This window comes from Ranitomeya variabilis, chromosome 3 (genome assembly GCF_051348905.1).
Source record: "Ranitomeya variabilis isolate aRanVar5 chromosome 3, aRanVar5.hap1, whole genome shotgun sequence".
NCBI classification, from domain to species: domain Eukaryota; kingdom Metazoa; phylum Chordata; class Amphibia; order Anura; family Dendrobatidae; genus Ranitomeya; species Ranitomeya variabilis.
Window position 1 is genome coordinate 783,089,835 of NC_135234.1, and position 20,301 is coordinate 783,110,135.

Sequence of the window (20,301 nt, forward strand, 5' to 3'; positions counted from 1 at the left end):
GGCCGGAGTGCCGTGGGGAAGTCCACGGGGTGTATCCCAGGGTGGGGAGTGTCCCCAATAGTGAGCGGTGACCCCAAATGGAGATGGTTGCCCAAAAGGGGGCGGAGTCCCAGAAAGGGGCGGTAACTCAAATAGGGGTAATGGCCCAAAAGGGGGTGGAATCCCGAAGGGGGGCTGAATCCCGAACAGGGGTGATGTCAAAAAGCGGAGCACTTGTCCGAAAAGGGGGCGGAGCCAAAAAGGGGCGGCAATCGGTGAGGTGTCACGACTGTGTCCTTTTTGGCTGGATGGAAAGTGTGTGTGGGGATTGATAGACCCGGGGAGAGAAGCGTCTGTGCTGAGAACCCGTCCAGGAGATTCTGTGTCACCTGAATATCTCCAGGTAGCCACTATCTACATTGTCGCAGCGGAGGTTTCCACATACCATGAGGTGGCTGTAGTCCCGATCTTGCCGTATCCTATGGTAATAGGACAAGATTTGGAAGCACTGTGGGAAAAGGCTGAAGTGTTTGTGGATATAATGTGGATGTCAGTTAGTAATGTTGAGAAGGCGCCCCCTAGAGTTGACAGTCCTAAGGTAGGCCTGACCAAGGGAAAAGGTGCGACGACCCAACTAACTAACCTGACGTCACTTGAAGTGTGCTACAATACGACTGGTAGTGGTCTGGTGGATAAAACAAGTGGAGCTGACACCCAGACAGAGAGTGACTTGCGGGGTCATCATACTGTGGGGTGTGACACAGACTCTGGGGGTGACTGTGACAAGTCATGGCCAGTAACAAGCGCATGTGCCATGGTGACAGGTGGAGGACGGGGTCCAGGACCTGCGTTTACAGGTGGAGGACGGGGTCCAGGACCTGCGGTGACAGGTGGAGGACGGGGTCCAGGACCTGTGGTGACAGGTGGAGGACGGGGTCCAGGACCTGTGGTGGCAGGTGGAGGACGGGGTCCAGGACCTGTGGTGACGGGTGGAGGACGGGGTCCAGGACCTGTGGTGACGGATGGTGGTGACTCCCATTCGGACGGTGATGCCAGTGGAAAAGAGTGTAATAAGGTTGACTCAGGCAATTTTTCCTCCCGGCGCCGGAGACGTAAAAGAGCCAAAGGGGCTGAACCGGTTGTTCCGTGTGAGGAATTGACGGAAGATGCTGAGGACCTGGGGTGTATGAAGTACTCTGAAGTCCCAGGGAAAAGGGATGAACCTAATGATGTCACCGCTGAGACCCAAGAGAGGGTCGACCCTGACAGTGCAGAGTCTGAGGGTGCAGAAGTGGAGGAGGCCACCAAGGAGGCGGTGTCTGAAGTAAATACCTCCTCAAGTAGTGGATGTCCCACCAATCCAGAGGATGGGAGAAGCGAAATAGAATTGGTTATAGAGACGGTGAACGACCATGTCGAACGAGAAAGGGTCCTGAGACAAGCGGCTGAGCGCAGAGTGGATGAGCTGGAGAAGGAAGTCTCTGAGCTCAGAGGTCACCTGTTCAGATGGCAAAGTGTGTATCAGACCCTAAAGGAAGACATTGTAGTGCTTAGAGAAGCACTAAAAGGCCCTCTACAAGGAAAAGAGGTGGTGGTCGCAGACTTCTCGTGCCAGTACCAGAGTGGTAATGAGGGTAAAGCTGAAGAGGAGTTGGCGCTAAAAGCAGAACAAGATGGTCACCCGGTTGTGACAGGTGTCTTGATGGAAAGGTCCATGGCAAGGCAGGAGCCATCTGTTCTTGAAGAAAGTGAGACTCCGCTCTTCAAGTGTGTGATAGATGTACCCGTAGAGGCGCAAGATGCATGTACCCGCGAGGGTGTGCATGAGGCCTTTAAAAAGGCAGTGGAAGCGTGTAGTGTGCACTGGGCACTGGAGACGAAACAGTTGGTGATACTGTCTACTAAGGAAGTCACAGTGAAGAGGGTGGCTGTCCTGAGGGACATGCACCTACGGTGCCTCCGCACGAAACAGATGGTCCTGTTGGGGAATGGTGAGGCCACTCGTTGTTTGGAGCAAGCCAGGAAAGCTCAAAGTCGTCTGGGCTTGGTAGAGGACACAGTCCAAGTGCCCAGAGCTCTGGTAGCGAAGCTCATTGGCCGATTTGGGAAAGTGATGCAGGAGATGGTGGATGTGTCTGGTGTGAAGAGACTAAGGATTCCTGCTGAAGACGAGGCCCAGGTGGGTGAAGATGGAATGGTGTCATTCCTGGTTGTCGGGTCCAAGGAGAGTCTAGCGAATATCCGGATGCTCCTGAGGTATCGCGTGGCCTTCCTGAGAGAAATAGATCAGCTAAGACTGAACAGACGGCAGGTCAATAAACAGCTGCAGAACATAAGGTGGCGGCCGCCTTCTTCCCAAGGAAAAGGAAACAAAAGGGACATGTACAGTAGTAGTCGTAGTGATGGAGGGTCAGACTCTGATCAGTTGCTAGTTTCGACTGTATGTGGGACTAATGACCGCACCAACCGTGGGTGGCGACCCTGGAGAGAAAGGTCGAGTAAAGAAACAAACTTGACTAAAGGTTTGGTGACACAGACAGACTGTGACTTAAAGGCCAAAGCTCAAGGCCTACATGTTGACCGCTGGGGGCGGGGTAAACTCAACAACTGGATGGTTGGGTGTGATGCTCAAAACCGACTGAGACGGTTCTCTCGACAGGTAGGGCAAAGCAACGTGCGTGACATAACCCGTGACCCCACGTGTATGACAGGTGTTCAACCCCACAAGCTTGAACAGAGGGGGGGGATATGTGATATAGTGACCCCTGTAACAGGTAGGGGGCGCTGCATGGTCTCCCCGGTATGTGCATGGAGTCGTATTGAGCCCGTGAGAATCGACCTGCAGTGATGTCAGGATCACGTGACCAGCTCAGGTGATCCATTACTGTGGGTGTGGTTACAGGTACATAACCTGACCAGGGTGTGGGTCACATGGTCCCCTGTGTGGATCCTGTGTGGATCCTGTGTGGTGCCAGTGTTTGGATCTGTGAGGTCCAAGTGCAAGGTCCTGGAAGCCTGTGCATGAGCTGTGTGCTCCCGTGTTGGAAGACCTGGAAGGAGGCTTCCTGTGTATGCACATGGTTTGGACCTGGTGGCCTGGGTGTTGGACTAAGTCCTGAATAGCACCCAGACAGGCCACATGCCTCGGTGTTGAACGGTCCCAGGTGGGATGGACGTTCTGAAGACTACAGTGTGATCATGGTCCTGGACAGTCTGTGTTAGAAGCTCCTGCGAGTGGAGTCTTCTTGGAGCACCTGAGAGACTGTGGACCTGGATGATCGGCGTTGGGGAAGCTACCGGCCTTCGGTGGCTCTGGACTGACTGATGTGTGCCGGCCAGGAAGGTTGGTGAACCCCGTTAGGCAGTTTCCCCAGGAGTGAGGACTGACGAGGAGTCAGCAGATGGAGCAGGAGCTCCCATAAGGTACCTCTATAAGCTGTTGGTGCTTGTAACCTGAACTGTGTAGTAACCCGTGGCAACTGGTCAGTGAGGACCAGCGTGTTTAGTTGCTACAGACTGAGGATATGAAACGTGATGTGATGTCCTGGTACAGAGTGTAAATGGACTGTTCACGATGTGGTTTATGATACCCTAATAAACCAGATAGACTGACTTGTTTTAAAAACCCGTGCCCGTGTGCTGAATATCGCGGCCAAGCGAGTGTCCCCCAATACACTCAGTAAGAATAGTCTTACATTATCTTACAATACGCAGACTGAAATCAGGATTTAGCAAAGGAGGCCGCTTCTAGCTAAATAGAAAGGATAGGACAGAGTACTATGCGGTCAGTATTAAAACACTAGAAAATATCCACCACAGAAAATACAAAATCTCCACATCTAACTAAAGATATGGAGGGTATATCTGCATCTCCAGAGATACCAGCTTGGCTGAACAAATCCTTATACAGACCAAGCTGGACAAGACAAAACATGAAAAAGAACTGAACAATAAGGCCCACAGCATGTGGACTGCAAAAAACAAGGCCAGAACTTATCTTTGTTGAAAAGAACAGCAAAGCAGGAGAGACCAGGCAGGGATGGGAATCCTCCAGGAACAATGGACAACTGGCACTGACTAAAGGGTCAAGCAAGACTAAATAGCCCAGTCAGAATTGCAATAAGTGGACACACCTGATGAATGCTGCGATCCAAAGACAGCAGCACTACCACTTATAACCACCAGAGGGAGCCCAAGAGCAGAATTCACAACAGTCTCCCCCCTCCCGGATGACTTCATGGGGTGGGCAGAACGATGGAATGCACTCCCCTTTTCACAAGGACTGAAACCTTAATAATTCCATAACTCGGGGTGGAAGTCTCGTCCAGCGACGGCGGGACCATCATCATTCTGGTTTTGAAATTCGTTTTATATTACGTTTAAATATGGTGTGGAAGTATGACCCGGTTAAGCAGAAATCCATTTCTGTGATTATGTTGGTTCTGGACCCTAGAAAACTCACTGGCTGTTAGTACTACCAAGGCACATGCCAAAGATGTATTTGTCCCACTCCTATCATTACTCGTTGGTAAGATATTTACGTTTGCAAGGACAAAGGAACCATGGTTTTTCCATGTGCTTCTACTTTGTACTTTCAGTTTAGGGTCATAAACTACTCAGGGGAGGCTGCTGGCACGCTGGTCTCACATTACAGCTGTATAGCAGGGGAGAGGGAGGGGGAAGTGAAATCGCACACAGTTACAAGCAGGCAGAGGAAACTGCAGCTGAGAGCACTGTATGTGTAATTGAAATAATAAGAAATTCTTCATATTTCCTGATATCCACCCCCATGGTTCACAGTAGGTATGGTGTTCTTTGGATGCAACTCGGCATTCTGTCTCCTCCAAACACGATGAGTTTTGATTTTTACCAAACAGTTCTACTTTGGTTTTATCAGACCATTTGACATTCTCCCAATACTCTTCTGGATAATCCAAATGCTCTCTAGCAAACTTCAGACGGGCCTGTGTTATGGACTGGTAATTTAGGAGCGACATGCGACTAGCTCTGAGCAGGTGGTAACTATACAGACCGCAGTTCCTGATCTTAACACAACACTAGCAGTAGCCGTGGGATGTTCCTGTCACTACCTGGACACCTCGTCACAGCCGGAGAACTAGCTACCCCTAAAGGTAGGAACAGGAAAGCTATCTTGCCTCAGAGAAGATCCCCAAAGGATAGGACAGCCCCCCACAAATATTGACTGTGAGAGGAGAAGGAAATGACATACGTAGTATGAAACAAGATTTAGCAAAGGAGGCCACTTCTAGCTAGATAGATAGTACAGGAAAGAACACTGTGCGGTCAGTAATAAAAACTAGAAAAAGTCCACCGCAGAGATATGCAAAAATGTCCACACCTGGCTAAAGGTGTGGAGGGCAAAATCTGCAGCCCAGAGCTTCCAGCTTAGCTGAATAGATCCATACTGATAAGCTGGACAAATGAACAAAACATAGAATGTGCTGACATTAAAGTCCACAACAAGTGGACTGCAAAAGGACAAGCAAGACTTATCTTTGCTGAACTGGACAGAGTGTCAGGGAAATCCAAAAGAGCAGTGGCTCCAAGCAGGAACAATTGACAACTGGCATTGATTGAGGGATAAGGCCAGACTAAAATAGCCGAGCCAGAAAGACGATCAGTGGAAGCAGCTGCTGATGCTAAATCCAAGAAGCAGCTATACCACTCAAAACCACAGGAGGGAGCCCAAGAGCAGAATTCACAAAAGTGCTACTTACAACCACCGGAGGGAGCCCAAGAGCGGAATTCACAACAGGCCTGGACTTGTACTGGCTTAAGAAGGGGGACACGTCTGGCACTGCAGGATCTGAGTCCCTGGCGGCGTAGTGTGTTACTGATGGTAGCCTTTGTTACGGTGGTCCCAGCTCAATACATGTCATTTACAAGTTCCCCCTGTGTGGTTCTGAGATATTTGCTCACCGTTCTTGTGATCATTTTGACCACTCGGGGTGAGATCTTGTGTGGAGCCCCAGATCAAGGGAGATTATCAGTGGTCTTGTATGTCTTCCATTTTCTTATTATTGCTCCTACAGTTGATTTCACACAAAGCTGCTTGCCTATTGCAGATTCAGTATTCCCAGCCTGGTGCAGGGCTGCAATTTTGTTTCTAGTGTCCTTCGACAACTCTTTGGTCTTCACCATAGTGGAGTTTGGAGTGTGACTGTTTGAGGTTGTGGGCAAGTGTCTTTTATACTGATAACAAGTTCAAACATGTGCCATTACTACAGGTAATGAGTGGAGGACAGAGGAGCCTCTTAAAGAAGACGTTACTGGTCTGTGAGACAGAAATCTTGCATGTTTTTAGGTGACCAAATACTTATTTTCCACCATAATTTGCAAAATAAATCTTGCCAAATCAGACAAGGTGATTTTCTGGATTTATTTTCTCATTATGACTCTCATAGTTGTGGTCTACCTATGATGTCAATTACAGGCCTCTCTCATCTTTTTAAGTGGGAGAACTTGCACAATTAGTAGCTGACTAAATACTTTTTTTCTCCACTGTATGTTCCTTGTTGATTTGAAATCTTACATTTCTGATGACACATTTCTTTTTTGCTATTCTTGATGGTATTTTAGGTTTCTGATTAAATATATTTCGTTGACCTACATGATAATACATTTGGTTTCTAAAACTACGTTTAAAATCGACTGTCATAGTATTGTCTTAAATTTCTGATGTTAGATTTTTCGTTGACTTCCATAATAGTCACTTATTTCTTGACAACACTGTGGAAACCCGGGTGTCAACGGGTGCTCTAGTCGGCTGGCTTGAGACCGCATGGACCAGGGCTCATCCCACTGAACACCTCTCCTTTTACCGTGGGTATAATGCTACTCAAACAACACAGGTTGAAGGTAAAACAGTGTGGCAATACTTTATTGAATCACAAACAGACAGTAACACATAGATTAGTCCCAGCAAAATACCTAAGATGGTACAAAATGACAGAGTCTCACCCTTCCGTTGACTCACCGGGATTAGAGCAGCTGCAACTTAGGAGCTTCCAGGGCCGACTACTCCACCTGTAACACCCAGAGGGAGGATATTATGTCAAGCTTAGGAAGCGGACGGTCCATTGAGGTTCGACACCAGGTGACGGGAGGGTCACAACCAGACTTCTCAAAATATCTTCATGGAGCCAGGTGACCGGTGAGTCCAAATCCTGACTTCCCCCAAACGTATCCATGGGTTCATTGATGGTCAATGGAGCAGATCTGTATTCTGTCAGCTGGGGCCATGGCCCATAAGCTGACATCATGTAGAATGTTAAATCTGTGTCCCTTGTGATGGAGCCATTATTGCTGTCTTGTAAAGTGTTGTGGTTTTGTAAAGAGTTTTTTTTGGATCTCTGGATCTCTTGTTACAGAGGCATATCCACTTTATATAGTTCACAACTGTTGTCCTTTAAGCCATCATCCAGAGGTCAAGAGGAAGATGTGATGAGATTAACTCACATTGTTTGAGTACTTAATCAATTAGCATGGTTTTTCATCCTCTGCTCTGCATGTCAACAAGTCACAGGGTCAGAGATAATGGTCAATCTAATCAACATATTATCAAACATTTATTGTTCAATTACCCTGTATAGAGACAAGGGAATCAGAGAGTGCTCTAGCCTGCTACCTGAAAAGTATGCGCCAGGGCACATTCCGCTGAACTCCCTCTCTCCTTTTACAGGGGCATAATACTACTCAGGCAACACAGTGTGAGCGTAAAACAGTGTGGCAATACTTTGTTGAACCACAAAACAGGCAAACAACACCTAGAACATCCCCAGCAAAATACCCAAGATGTTGCAAATTACAGAGTCTCACCCTTCTGCTGACTCGCCGGGATAAGCGCAGCTGTGACTGCAGAGCTTCCAGTGCCAACTACCCCACCCGTGGCATGCTCAAAGAGGAGGTAACGACAAGCTTAGGAAACTGACAGTACATTGAGGTACAAGGCCAGGTGACCGGAGGGTCACAGCCTGGTTTCTCCAAACATCTCCATGGAGCAAGGTGACTGTTGAGTCAAAATTCTGGCTTTTCAAAATGTATCCATGGGGCTCAGGCAACCGGTGGGTCCAAATCCTAACTTTCCCAAACGTATCCATAGGTTCAGTGAAAGTCAATGTGGACACACGGGGGTCAGCGGGTCCTCTGGTTTGCTAGCCGAAACCGCATGGTCCAGGGCTAATCCCACTGAACGCCCTCTCTCTTTTTACCATGGGCATAATACTACTCAGACAACACAGGGTGTGACGACACACAGGGTGAGGGTAAAATAGTGTGGCAATACTTAATTGAACCATGAACAGACAAATCACACATAGAACAGCCCCAGCAAAATACCCCAGATGGTGCAAAATTAGAGTCTCACCCTTCTGCTGACTCGCCGGGCTAAGAGCAGTTGTGACTTCAGAGCTTCTAGGGCCTACTACTCCCACCTGTGGCTTGCACAGAGGAGGTAATGACAAGCTTAAGAAGCTGACAGTTCATTGAGGTGCAAGGCCAGGTAACCAGAGAGACACAACCAGGCTTCTGCAAACATCTCCATGGGGCTCAGGTGACCGGTGGGTCCAAATACTGACTATCCCAAACATGTCCTTGGGCTCAGTGATGGTTAATGGAGCACATCTGTATTCTTTCAGCCAGTGCCATGGTCCCCTGAGCTGGCATCCTGTAGAATGTCATATCCAACAGCTATCCTGTAAAATGTTCCTGGCTGTAGTTTTGTAAAGATTCTCTGGTTCTTTGGATCTCTGGATCTCTTGGATGTCTTGTTACAGAGGCATATCCCCTTTTTATAGTTCACAACTATTGTCCTTCAAGCCATCATCCACATGTCAAGGGGACTGGGTGATGAGGTTAACCTGCATTGTTTGATTGTTTATAGTTTATCCTTCATTGTTTTCAAGTCAATAAACTGCATGGCCTGGTTTCGTTTGTAATTAACATATCAGCAAACATCATTGTTCAGTGACCCTGCATCTCTGTTTTGCAAAGATAACAGTACAATAAACTGTAGGATCTGATATAAGAGATAAATAAAAACCATTCATCAATTGACAAATATCAATTCAACCTTCAAGAAGAGTCAACATAAAGATGTAAAATGTACTTCTGGATAATTAAGATTAAATGCTGTGCCGTCAGTCAAAGGAGCAGATCTGTATTCTTTCAGCCGGGCCATGGTCTCCTAAGCTGGTATCCCGTAGAATGTCAAATCTGTGTCCCTCATGATGGAGCCATGATGTCCTGGCTGCTGTCTTGTAGAGTGTTCCTGGCTGTAGTTTTGTAAAGAGTATATGGTTCTCTGAATCTCTTGTTACAGAGGCATATCCTTTTTATATAGTTCAGCGCTGTGGTCCTTCAATACATCATCGAGAGGTGAAGAGGAAGGTGTGATGAAATTAACTCTCATTATTTGAGTATTTAATCAATAGTTTTTCATCCTTTGCTCTACTGGTCAGCATGCTATAGGGTCCCACGCAATGGTCAATCAACGTACAACCAAACATCTATTGTTCAATTACCCTCCATCTTTGTCATCCAGGATAACAACACATTAAGTTACATCAAACAGTAACTCCAGAGTCACATTCAGGCTAGTACGAACAATAGTCTGTGGTTCTTGACCAACCAAAGAAAGACACATAAATTTAAAAGTCAATATAAAATAATATGTCTCCTTGCCTACTGAATTTACATGTGGATAGTTACAATTAAATGCTGTGTCGTCACAATCACTTTTCTTGTAGATGTCCATTATTATTATTATTATTATTATTATTATTATTATTATTATTATCTCCATTTTGACATCATAGATTTCCACATATCTTGATTGTTTCCTTGATAGTATCTTAGGTACCCAATGTCATGTTTCTCATTAACTTCCATGATAGCATCTTAAATTCTTGGTCCACATTTTTCAATGAATTCCATGATATTATCTTAGGTTTCTGACACCACATGTCTCTTTAATGTCCATCATGGTATCTAAGGTTCCTGATGCTGCGTTTTTTGTTGACTCTTATCTCAGGTTCTTGAAGCCATGTTTCTCATTGACTTGTATGATGGCATCTTAAATTCCTGACTCTACGTTTTTCAATGACTTACATGATATTATCTTAGGTTCCTGATATCATGTCTCTTGTTGACTTCGGTGATATCTTACATTTCTGATGCCATAATTATTGTTGACTGTCAAGTATACAAAGCCAGGGGAAGTCAAGCTAAACCACCTGCTGTTACCAGCGATTGTCTGATGAGTGATGCTCAAGAGTGCAACTGCTTCCACTATCAGGCCGGTTATTGGGGAAATATCTGCGATGCTAGTCACTTCTCAGTGCCAAGCCGTGAGTCAGAATATTCAAGTAATCCAAGGTCAGAAGCCAGGAGGGTATGTCATAAACAGAAGGAAGAGAAAAAAGCGTGATCAGGTAACAAAAACGTTCCAAGGGCAGAGTACCAGGAGGATAACGGATCAGAGCAGAATGGGTTAAACAGATGGATGGTCAGAATGAAGTCCAAGGTCAGGTAACAAAAGATCAAGCTTACAGAACTCAAGGCACAAGGAGCACAAACCTCACTACCTAAATGTACGTCTCGCAGAGGTCTGAGAGAAACAGCTCAGATAAGTACCATGGCAATCACCTGGGATAATGAACACTTGCAGACAGCCGTCACTTCCTAGTCTCATATTGTTGTCAATCAACACGCTGACAGCTCAGCACGTCCCTGAACCAGATAGAATTGCCAAGCTGTCAGTAACTGCATCCCAGACACACTCAGGGGTGAAACCGTGACACTGAGTGTATGCTCCAATTCTAGATCATGGAATATATACAGTGGGTACGGAAAGTATTCAGACCCCTTTAAATTTTTTACTCTTTGTTTCACTGCAGCCATTTTGTAAATTCAAAAAAGTTCATTTTTTTCTCAGTAATGTACACTTTGCAACCCATCTTGACTGAAAAAAAAACAAATGTAGAAATTTTTGCAAATTTAATAAAAAAGCAAAAACTGAAATATCACATGGTCATAAGTCTTCAGTGTTATGATCCTTAGTGGTTGAGGATCACAAATTACTCCAGCTAAGTAACAAACATAGGACAAGCTCTAGGGAGGTGGCAAACTGGACTGACCGCAAATCTGAACCTATCCAAACACACTAGAAGTAGCCGGTGAACGTGCCTAAAAATCCTAGACGTCTCGAGCCAGCCTGAGGAACTAACTACCCCTAGAGAGAAAGAAAGACCTCTCTTGCCTCCAGAGAAATAATCCCCAAAGATATAGAAGCCCCCAACAAATAATAACGGTGAGGTAAGAGGAAGGCACATACACAGGGGTGAAAGCAGTTTCAGCAAATGAGGCCCACTAATACTAGATAGCAGAAAATAGAAAAGGGAATCTATGCGGTCAGTAAAAAACCCTTACAAAATATCCACTCTGAGATTTCAAGAACCCCCACACCAACTAACGGTGTGGGGGGAGAAACTCAGTCCCCTAGAGCAACCAGCAAGCGAGGAAATCACATTTTAGCGAGCTGGACTAAAAACATAATGAACGCTGATAATCAAAAAATGATCAAACAAAAACTTAGCTTGTCTTGGAGAGACTGGGAGCAAGGTAGACACAAGGAATCTGAAGAGCACTGAATACATTGATAGCAGGCAAGGAACTGAGTATCCAGGTGGGCTAAATAGGAAACCAACCAAGGATAACGAACCAGCTGATGCTGCAACCTGCAGAAAGACAACACTACACAGTACCGCTTGTGACCACTAGAGGGAGCCCAAAAATAGAGTTCACAACACTTCAGACCCTTTGCTCAGACACTCATATGTAAGTCCCATGCTGTCCATTTCCATGTTATCCTCCATGAGATGGTTCTACTCCTTCATTGGAGGCCAGCTGTGTGTAATTAAACTGATAGGACTTGATTTGGAAAGGCTCACACCTGTCTATATAAGACCTTCCTTTGCACTGTCCTGAGCATCCTGAACGTGGAGCCCGAGATCTATCCCCACAGCACTAACCACCTTCCCCTCAGGCCGGTTTCACAAGTCAGTGGCTCCAGTACGTGTAGTGACAGTTTTTTCATTTACCGGAGACACTGACACGTGCCACAGGCACATGCCTGCGTGTTTTCACGGACCGTGTGTCCGTGTGCAAAACATGGAGACATGTCCATGTTTCTCCGGCAGCACGGTCCGCATATTCATCACTGTAATGAGCGGTACCACATGACCGCTCACACAGGACAAGCTGCCGGTGCTGAGAGGAGGCATCGTGGGAGCTGGGTGAGTATTTCTCTGCAAGCGAGCGGGCGCACACAGGGGGTGGGGAGGGGTGGGACGCAGGAGGTGACCCCAAACTTTATTTTAAACAAAAAAAACTTAATCTTTCATCCCTTCTCTCCTGCCAGCGCTGCTTTCAGCCGAGCAGGACAGAAGGGATGAATGCCGGCTTCAGCACCACACTCTGGGGACAGCGCTTACTGTAGCGCTGTCTCTCCTGCACGGTCTGTGTGGTCCTGAGGCGGCACACGGGCGGCACACGGCTGCCGCACGTGTGCCACACTGATGTGCCACGAGAGCACACGGACACGGATAACTCCGGTACCGGAATTATCTGGATGTGTGAGACTGGCCTCACTAAGAATCTTGACTAGATTTTTGTCCCTCAACTCTAGAATAAAGCTATGGGATAAAGCATCAGCCTTGACATTCTTAGATCCCGGGAGATAAATAATGACAATATCAAACTGGGCAAAAAAGTGCCCATCAAGCTTATCTGGTGTTTAAGCACTTAGCAGTATCAATATACAGTATAACAGGTTCTTATGCTTGGGTTCTGTTTGGGTGCATTAAAAGAGGTCTGGATACACATGATGAGAGCATTATACTGCCTCTGTACAAATCCCTAGTTAGACCGCACATGGAGTACTGTGTCCAGTTTTGGGCACCGGTGCTCAGGAAGGATATAATGGAACTAGAGAGAGTACAAAGGAGGGCAACAAAATTAATAAAGGGGATGGGAGAACTACAATACCCAGATAGATTAGCGAAATTATGATTATTTAATCTAGAAAAAAGACGACTGAGGGGCGATCTAATAACCATGTATAAGTATATAAGGGGACAATACAAATATCTCGCTGAGGATCTGTTTATACCAAGGAAGGTGACGGGCACAAGGGGGCATTCTTTGCGTCTGGAGGAGAGAAGGTTTTTCCACCAACATAGAAGAGGATTCTTTACTGTTAGGGCAGTGAGAATCTGGAATTCCTTGCCTGAGGAGGTGGTGATGGCGAACTCAGTCGAGGGGTTCAGGAGAGGCCTGGATGTCTTCCTGGAGCAGAACAATATTGTATCATACAATTATTAGGTTCTGTAGAAGGACGTAGATCTGGGGATTTATCATGATGGAATATAGGCTGAACTGGATGGACAAATGTCTTTTTTCGGCCTTACTAACTATGTTACTATGTTCTCCAACCAATATCTCCTTTCCTCAAAGGCTTTTTTAACCGCCAGAAGTTCTCGGTCCCCTGTATCATAAATAAATTCCACTTCAGTGAACTTCTGGGAGCAAAAAGCACAAGGAATGTAGACTAGAATGTCCTTAAAGGGTCACTGTCACCCCCTCCGGCCGTTATAAACTAAAAGAGCCACCTTGTGCAGTAATGCTGCATTCTAACAAGGTGGCTCTTTTAGTTTTTGGTGCATGTATTCCCAAAATAAAGCGTTTTATAACTTCTCCAAAATACCTGTCTTTCGCCAGGGAGGCAGGTCCTCACCCCCCTGCTTGAAACGCCACACTGCCGTCACTTAAATCTTCAGGGGTGCCGGGCACCGCCCCCTCTGCGCTGTTTCTGCATAAAATCCGGCGCCTGTGCTGTGTAGTACTGTCTGGTGCAGGCGCAGTGAGCTTTGGCCGTCTGACGTCACAGCCAGGCTTGCAGACGGCGCCTGTGCGGCCAGTGCGGCCACCCACCTTGGTAATCCCAGCCCCGCAGTGTGTTATGCATTATGCACAGTGCGGAGCTGGCTTTATTTTGGGAATACATGCACCAAAAACTAAAAGAGCCACCTTGTTAGAATGCAGCATTACTGCTGCACAAGGTGGCTCTTTTAGTTTATAACGGCTGGAGGGGGTGACAGTGGCCCTTTAATCTGGTCTGAAAGACCCTGGCAAAACCGACTCCAAAGAGCGGGATTGTTCCAGGAGGTCTCTACTGCCCAGAGTCTAAACTCTGTGCAGTAGTCCTCAGCTCTACCGCCTCCCTGAACCAACTTATGGATTGTGAGGGACAAGGGAGACTCCATTTTGGATTAATGAATTCAGGCCCCAAAGATTATCCAGAGATCTCACTTCACTCCTGAATTGTGGCCCCACCCTTGGAAATAGTACCCAACTCCTAAAATCTCTTTATCATTTGGCCAGAGAATTAGAGGCCACATGTTAATGAAGGCAGGGAGGAGCAGAGCTGAGACCCCCTGCTGTCTTTTGTGCAAGTCTGCTTACATCAAGGGAGAACTCCAGCCGAGCGTCACTGACATCTAGAGATGAATTATAAAAGTATCGTGCATCTCAGGGTTATGTCCAATATATCACCGGAACCCTGGGAGCCCTCCGCATGCACCCTGGTGTCTCATATTTCTCTAACTGCCCTGGATGCCGAGCTCTCCAGACTGGCTCTCCAGAAACTCTTTGCCTACTCAAGTTTGGACTCTCCATATCGGTCCAGCCCCAGCGAACCTGTTGAGACATCAGTCGCCCCATTTGGACCTCCCCCTGGGAGGTCATGACCCATCCTAGATATTCTGAATCTTTTCAGCTATGAGGTCAAGGGAGGAGAATTCAGCCCAACCCAGCGGGGCAGTAGCAAATATGGGAGGGGGTGAGCTAGGGGTTAAAAGCTGGCTACACACATTTAGCTTTGTCTTTGTTCTGCCATGGAAGCCGCATCACGTCACGTGTGGAGACGGACCAGGAACTAAGAAGGTACCTGTGGAAACGAGAGCTTCCCTCATCCACAAGTGATAAGAACCGATAACGTGACACCTACAGCTAACTGCTATCCCAACCTCTACCCTGCTTTTTATCTGCACTTCTGGCTGTAATATCTGTATATTACTCTGTATATATTTGTAGTTTCTAGTGCGCCTTTTGGAAATTAAATTATCAATTAATCTTGGGCTGCTCTTTTATCTCGAAACCCAATTTCCAACTTCCGTGAGTCCGGCTAGTACTTATACACTACCTGGGGTTGGTTTCTGACCCGGTATAAGCTTGTTAATGGACCGGGCTTATATCTAACGAGGAACTGGTGGCAGCATACCATTCTGGTGTTATTGGGAGATCCTGGCAGTGACGGATCAGAGGTTTATATATGTATTACCGGCCTGCGACTGGTGATATATATACTGCCCTCACTGCAGAGTACCCGATAACCAGTACGTGACAGGGCAGCCTCTCTGTTGACTACTTATCCTAGGTGCAGTTCCTTGACTAACCTGAGGGTAAGGGGGGCACCAGAGAGCTGTGACTGTGAAGCTCTGTTTCAGATTGGTGATGGCGGGGGAATATCCGTATCCCCCGACACCTCGCGTGTGTGGTTTTCTTCACATGGATCTTGGACTCAGCCACAAGTGACCTTGTCAGGATCATCATAAATCAGGCCAAGAACTGAGAAAAGTGTCTCAACAGAGGGCAATAACGGGGAATATCCAGGTAGAGATAGTGCCCAAGCCTGTTGATCTCCACAAAGAAAAGACAAAACAAAGCCAACTTGTTGACTGTTGGACCCAGAGGAGACAGGACATAGACAAAAGTATAATTTACACAGGAAAAATTATGGAGAATTTACTTCTGTCCCGTCAAAACATTGCAGCAACTTTATCATGGGTTCAACCACGATGGTCTGTTGTCCTGAGTCATTTGGAGCAGCAGAACATGCAAGCTGTTGTTGAGACTTGATATCCTCAGCCTCCAAGGATAAAGTTTATAATTGTGCAGCCAAGGCATTCGCTGGATCCCTGCAGACGCCCCAGAATACACTGTGGGCTGACTATAATGTTTTGAACATAACACACATTCACTCTAGGGTAACGACAAAAAGACAAGACCTACTAAAGGGAGACGTCACACCCACACTCAACTTGTCCCAATACAGTCTAGAAATACCCTAGTTGCACAACTCAAAAAAACCACTTTGGACTTGGCTCCTTAAAAGACCATTGAGGGTTTCTCGTACCTCCTGAGGTACCAGAAGGGAAACCGAAACACACTGCCATCAAGAGGAGAGCAGAGTGTGCAGGAAGAGTCAAAACCCATGGTGAGAAAATTAAAACATGTTCATAAAGGGTAGAGCGGGAAAGCTAAGGACAACCAACAATAAACTGAACAAGAATAACCTCTGAAAATTTTGAAGAGGTGAAAGGAAGAGGAGCTAGGAAGGAAAACAAACAGACTCATTGCAGGAATTAAACTGGTGTTTACCATGCAAGGAAAACCCCTTAGTTCAGCGTTTCTCAACTCCAGTCCTCAAGAACCACCAACAGATCAAATTTTCAGGATATCCTTAGTATATAATTTCATCACCTGCTCAAGCATTAATTCCATAACCTATGCAACACTAAGGAAATCCTGAAACCATGACTTATTGGTGGGTCTTGAAGACTGGAGTTGAGGAACACTGTCTCAGCTGATAGGCTGGAACTCCTAAACCCAAGTCCAGCTGTGGGCATATCCAGCAAGGAAATGCAGTGAAGGGTGAACAATAAAACCCAACCTTGGAATGTGATAGGTCAGACCAAAATGGGAAAATGGAAAACACCTGGAGAGGAGAAAACCAAAAAGAGGGAACAAAAACTGGAACCATTAGCATTTGGACAGGGAAGAAAAGGAAACAGCTCAGCAGACATGAAGAAACAGGTTAGCGGATTGAATACCCAAACCAAGCCATGACAAATAGTATCTTATGTTCCTGATGCCTTGTCTCATATTGACAGCCATGATAGAATCTTAGGTTCCTAATACCATGTTTCATGTTGACAGCCATGATAGCATCTTAAGTTCTTGATGCCATGTTTCTACTTGACGTCTATGATATCTATATGATATCTATGATAATCTACATTTTGATGCCACGTTTCTTGTTGAGTTTCATAATAGTATTTTAGGTTTCTGAAGACATTTTTTTCATTGAATTTCATGCAATCTATATAACCTTTTTTTGCAGATGGTGATCCATTACAAGACTTCCTCTTAGATCCTTCATCGGGAACCCTGTCAACAACCAGAGCAATGGACCGAGAGTCTGTGTCAGCGTACCAGCTTACGGTGATAGTCCGTGATTCTGGAGATCCATCACTCAGTGCCTCCACCACCATCTCCATCTCTGTGGTAGACCTGAATGATAATGCCCCCATCTTTTCTGCTTCATCGTTCAATGCTGAGGTTCCTGAAGATGCCCCAGTGGGTAGTTTGGTTCTGAAGTTGACAGCCATCGATCCTGATTATGGTCACAATGGGAGAACCACTTTCCATCTCTCTAATGGGACACAAGGAGTGTTCCACATCAACACTCTGACTGGAGATATCACTACAGCAATTCAGCTGGATCGTGAGCGGCGGGCTACATACACCTTCTTGGCATGGGTGATGGATTCTGACCCGTCTGGACCACGCAGTGCAGAAGCTAGCGTGACAGTTATAGTCAAGGACGTCAATGATAATGCTCCTACATTTCTACGTAGTCCATTTCACCTGAATCTATCTCGTAACACCCCGATCAAGAGGACCTTGGCAGCAATGAGAGCAGAAGACAAGGATGCTGGTGCCAATGCTTCCATCTTATATCGTTTGGCACCGCTCTCTGGAACAGGACGTTTTTCTGTAGATCCTTATACTGGTGAAGTACGTCTGCTGGAATCACTGGATGGCATGAGCCCACGAGACCGCACTGTGTTTGTACAGGCCTCAGATCTGGGGGAACCACCGTTGTCCACCACAGCTGTTCTTGTCATTCATGTTCGAGAGGAGGTCGCGCAGGGACCAAGGTTCCCGAGGGATGGCAACGAGTTCAGCTTATCGGAAAACAGTCAGCAAGGTGAGCACATATAAGAAACTCGCCTGTTTTGCCAGTATGACCACAACTGCATTTATTCATCAGGGCCAGGGATACAAGGGCTCCTCACCTAATCATAATAAATGGCTCCTTCGCTATGTTTTATGTTGTATACCACTAGAGATGGGGTCTCTACAGATAGAAAGCACGCTCTGGGGACATGGCTAGCACTAACGATGATGCAGATATTGGCCCCCTTTACATGGCTGTAGCAGTAGTGGCCCCCTGTATGTAGCCGTGCAGGATGTGGCCCTCTGTATGTAGCCGTGCAGGATGTGGCCCTCTGTATGTCGCCGTGCAGGTAGTGGCCCAATTGTATGTGGTGCAATGTAGAAAATGGTCAAAGGAGAGCAAAGAACACAAGAACAAGGTAGTAAGCCTGGGCTTAAGAAATTACTACCTTGTCCTTGTGTTCTTTGCGCTCCTTTGACCGTTTTCTACATTGTACCACATGCTATCCTCCATTGGAGGTTTACGGCTGGAGCTGCATTGGACCGCTCATTAATTTAATTTACCTCTTTCACCGCTTTCCTGGCGCTCCCCAGTGACCGCTGCTTTTACTGATTTTTACTTTGATTGTTTGTGGTGGCACAAGGGCTTGTCTCTTATCACTTCTCTCCACGTGGTGGCCCGCAGATGTTTCTTCTCACTGCTGTTCTCTCATCTTCTGATTGTCCTTTATAGGCTTGGTGGTCGGATCAGTGAAGGCCGCGCACAGTGGAGGCTCCAGCGGGAAAATCACCTACAGTATCCTGAGCGGAAATGAAAATGGTGCATTCACCATCAGCCCAAACACAGGTACAAATTGGGACCGGAACACCCCTCTGATGTGTATAATAACCCCCATAGTAATATCTGTAGTGGAGACCCCCACACTGATGCTATATAATCTCCACATAGTAATATCCATAGTAGAGACCTCCACACTGATGACTGCCCGCTCTTTCTCTGCGGTATTAACCCTTCGCACATGTCTTCTGGTTCCCTCTAGGGCAGGTCACAGTGTTGCGGTCGGACTTCCTTGACTTTGAGGTGGCTCCTCGCCATAAGTTGGTGATTCAGGCGGAAACCGCGCAGCATTTTGCCTTCACCACAGTCACCATCTCGCTGCAGGATGCCAATGACAATGCTCCGCGCTTCCAGCTTCCCTCCTATACGGCCTATATCCGGGAGGGTCAGGCTGACGGGAGTCGCATTATCCAGGTACCTGGCAGTAACAGTGGCTCCTGGGACCCCCTGTCTCAGGTGCAGATTTCACCATTGCATTTTCTCCAGGTTCTCGCTGAAGATCCTGACCAGGGATTGAATGGGCAGATCACCTACACGTTCCAACAGTTCCAGCCCATGAGGGATCTGTTTCGTATCGATCCTCACACAGGCGTTGTTACTACTGCCGTTATATTAGACCGTGAGATCTGGTCCGAGGCGCGGTGAGTACAGGAGTATATACTCTATTATGTACTCCCTGTATATACACAGCGATCCTAGTAACGGGGGACAATGTCATAGAATGGGACGTTCAATAGGCCCCTTTGGATGTGTACTGTATATATGTATACCTGCAGTATACTGTGTGTCAGGGATACGATATTTGTCAGGACTTTCCTAATCCCACAAATCGCTGATATCACAGGCCGGGAAGGTCACGAGTACCACCCGCTGTGATCTGTGGAGCGAGCAGCTCTCTGCTGTCCCCTATCGTACGGGCAATTACACAATTGGCCGACAATCACCGGAGAAGGCCGCAGCCTGTTCGCACCACTAGGTCGGCTATCAGAAAATTAATGGTGAGCATATGGCGTATACACCTCCGTATTCCAACATATGGAGTATCTGTACACACCCCAGTGCGATCACGGCTAATGCTGACAACCCCCAGACTACTCGCCGCCACCACTAATCTGTTTCGGTCAGTTAGACACCTTTAACGATAACTTGTGGCTTTGAGGCGTAGTTTATAGAAGAGAAGGATCAGAACTAAACATTTTATACAATATTTAATCCAAAGGGAGGCAGTGTTTATAAAAAAATATACAAAAGATTTGACAAGGGACAAAACAATACAGCATATTGGCGCCCGCATATGACACTGCGCCACCAATGATCCCCAGGCAAAATTGTCAGGACATTGCTTTCCTGGCTACCTGAATCTCATATTGGATCACCTGTCAGAC

At 46.7% G+C, this 20,301-nt stretch overlaps 1 protein-coding gene across 1 annotated transcript in view; it reads left to right on the forward strand.

Annotated features, from left to right (window-relative positions):
* DCHS1 (dachsous cadherin-related 1) overlaps positions 1–20,301 on the forward strand; it is a 159,308-nt gene that overhangs the window by 86,873 nt on the left and 52,134 nt on the right. Inside the window, exons 14-17 of the mRNA XM_077298984.1 lie at positions 17,240–18,109; positions 18,812–18,925; positions 19,119–19,330; positions 19,403–19,557. Of these exons, the coding sequence (XP_077155099.1) occupies positions 17,240–18,109; positions 18,812–18,925; positions 19,119–19,330; positions 19,403–19,557 (1,351 nt within the window). The remainder of the gene's footprint in view (positions 1–17,239; positions 18,110–18,811; positions 18,926–19,118; positions 19,331–19,402; positions 19,558–20,301) is intronic.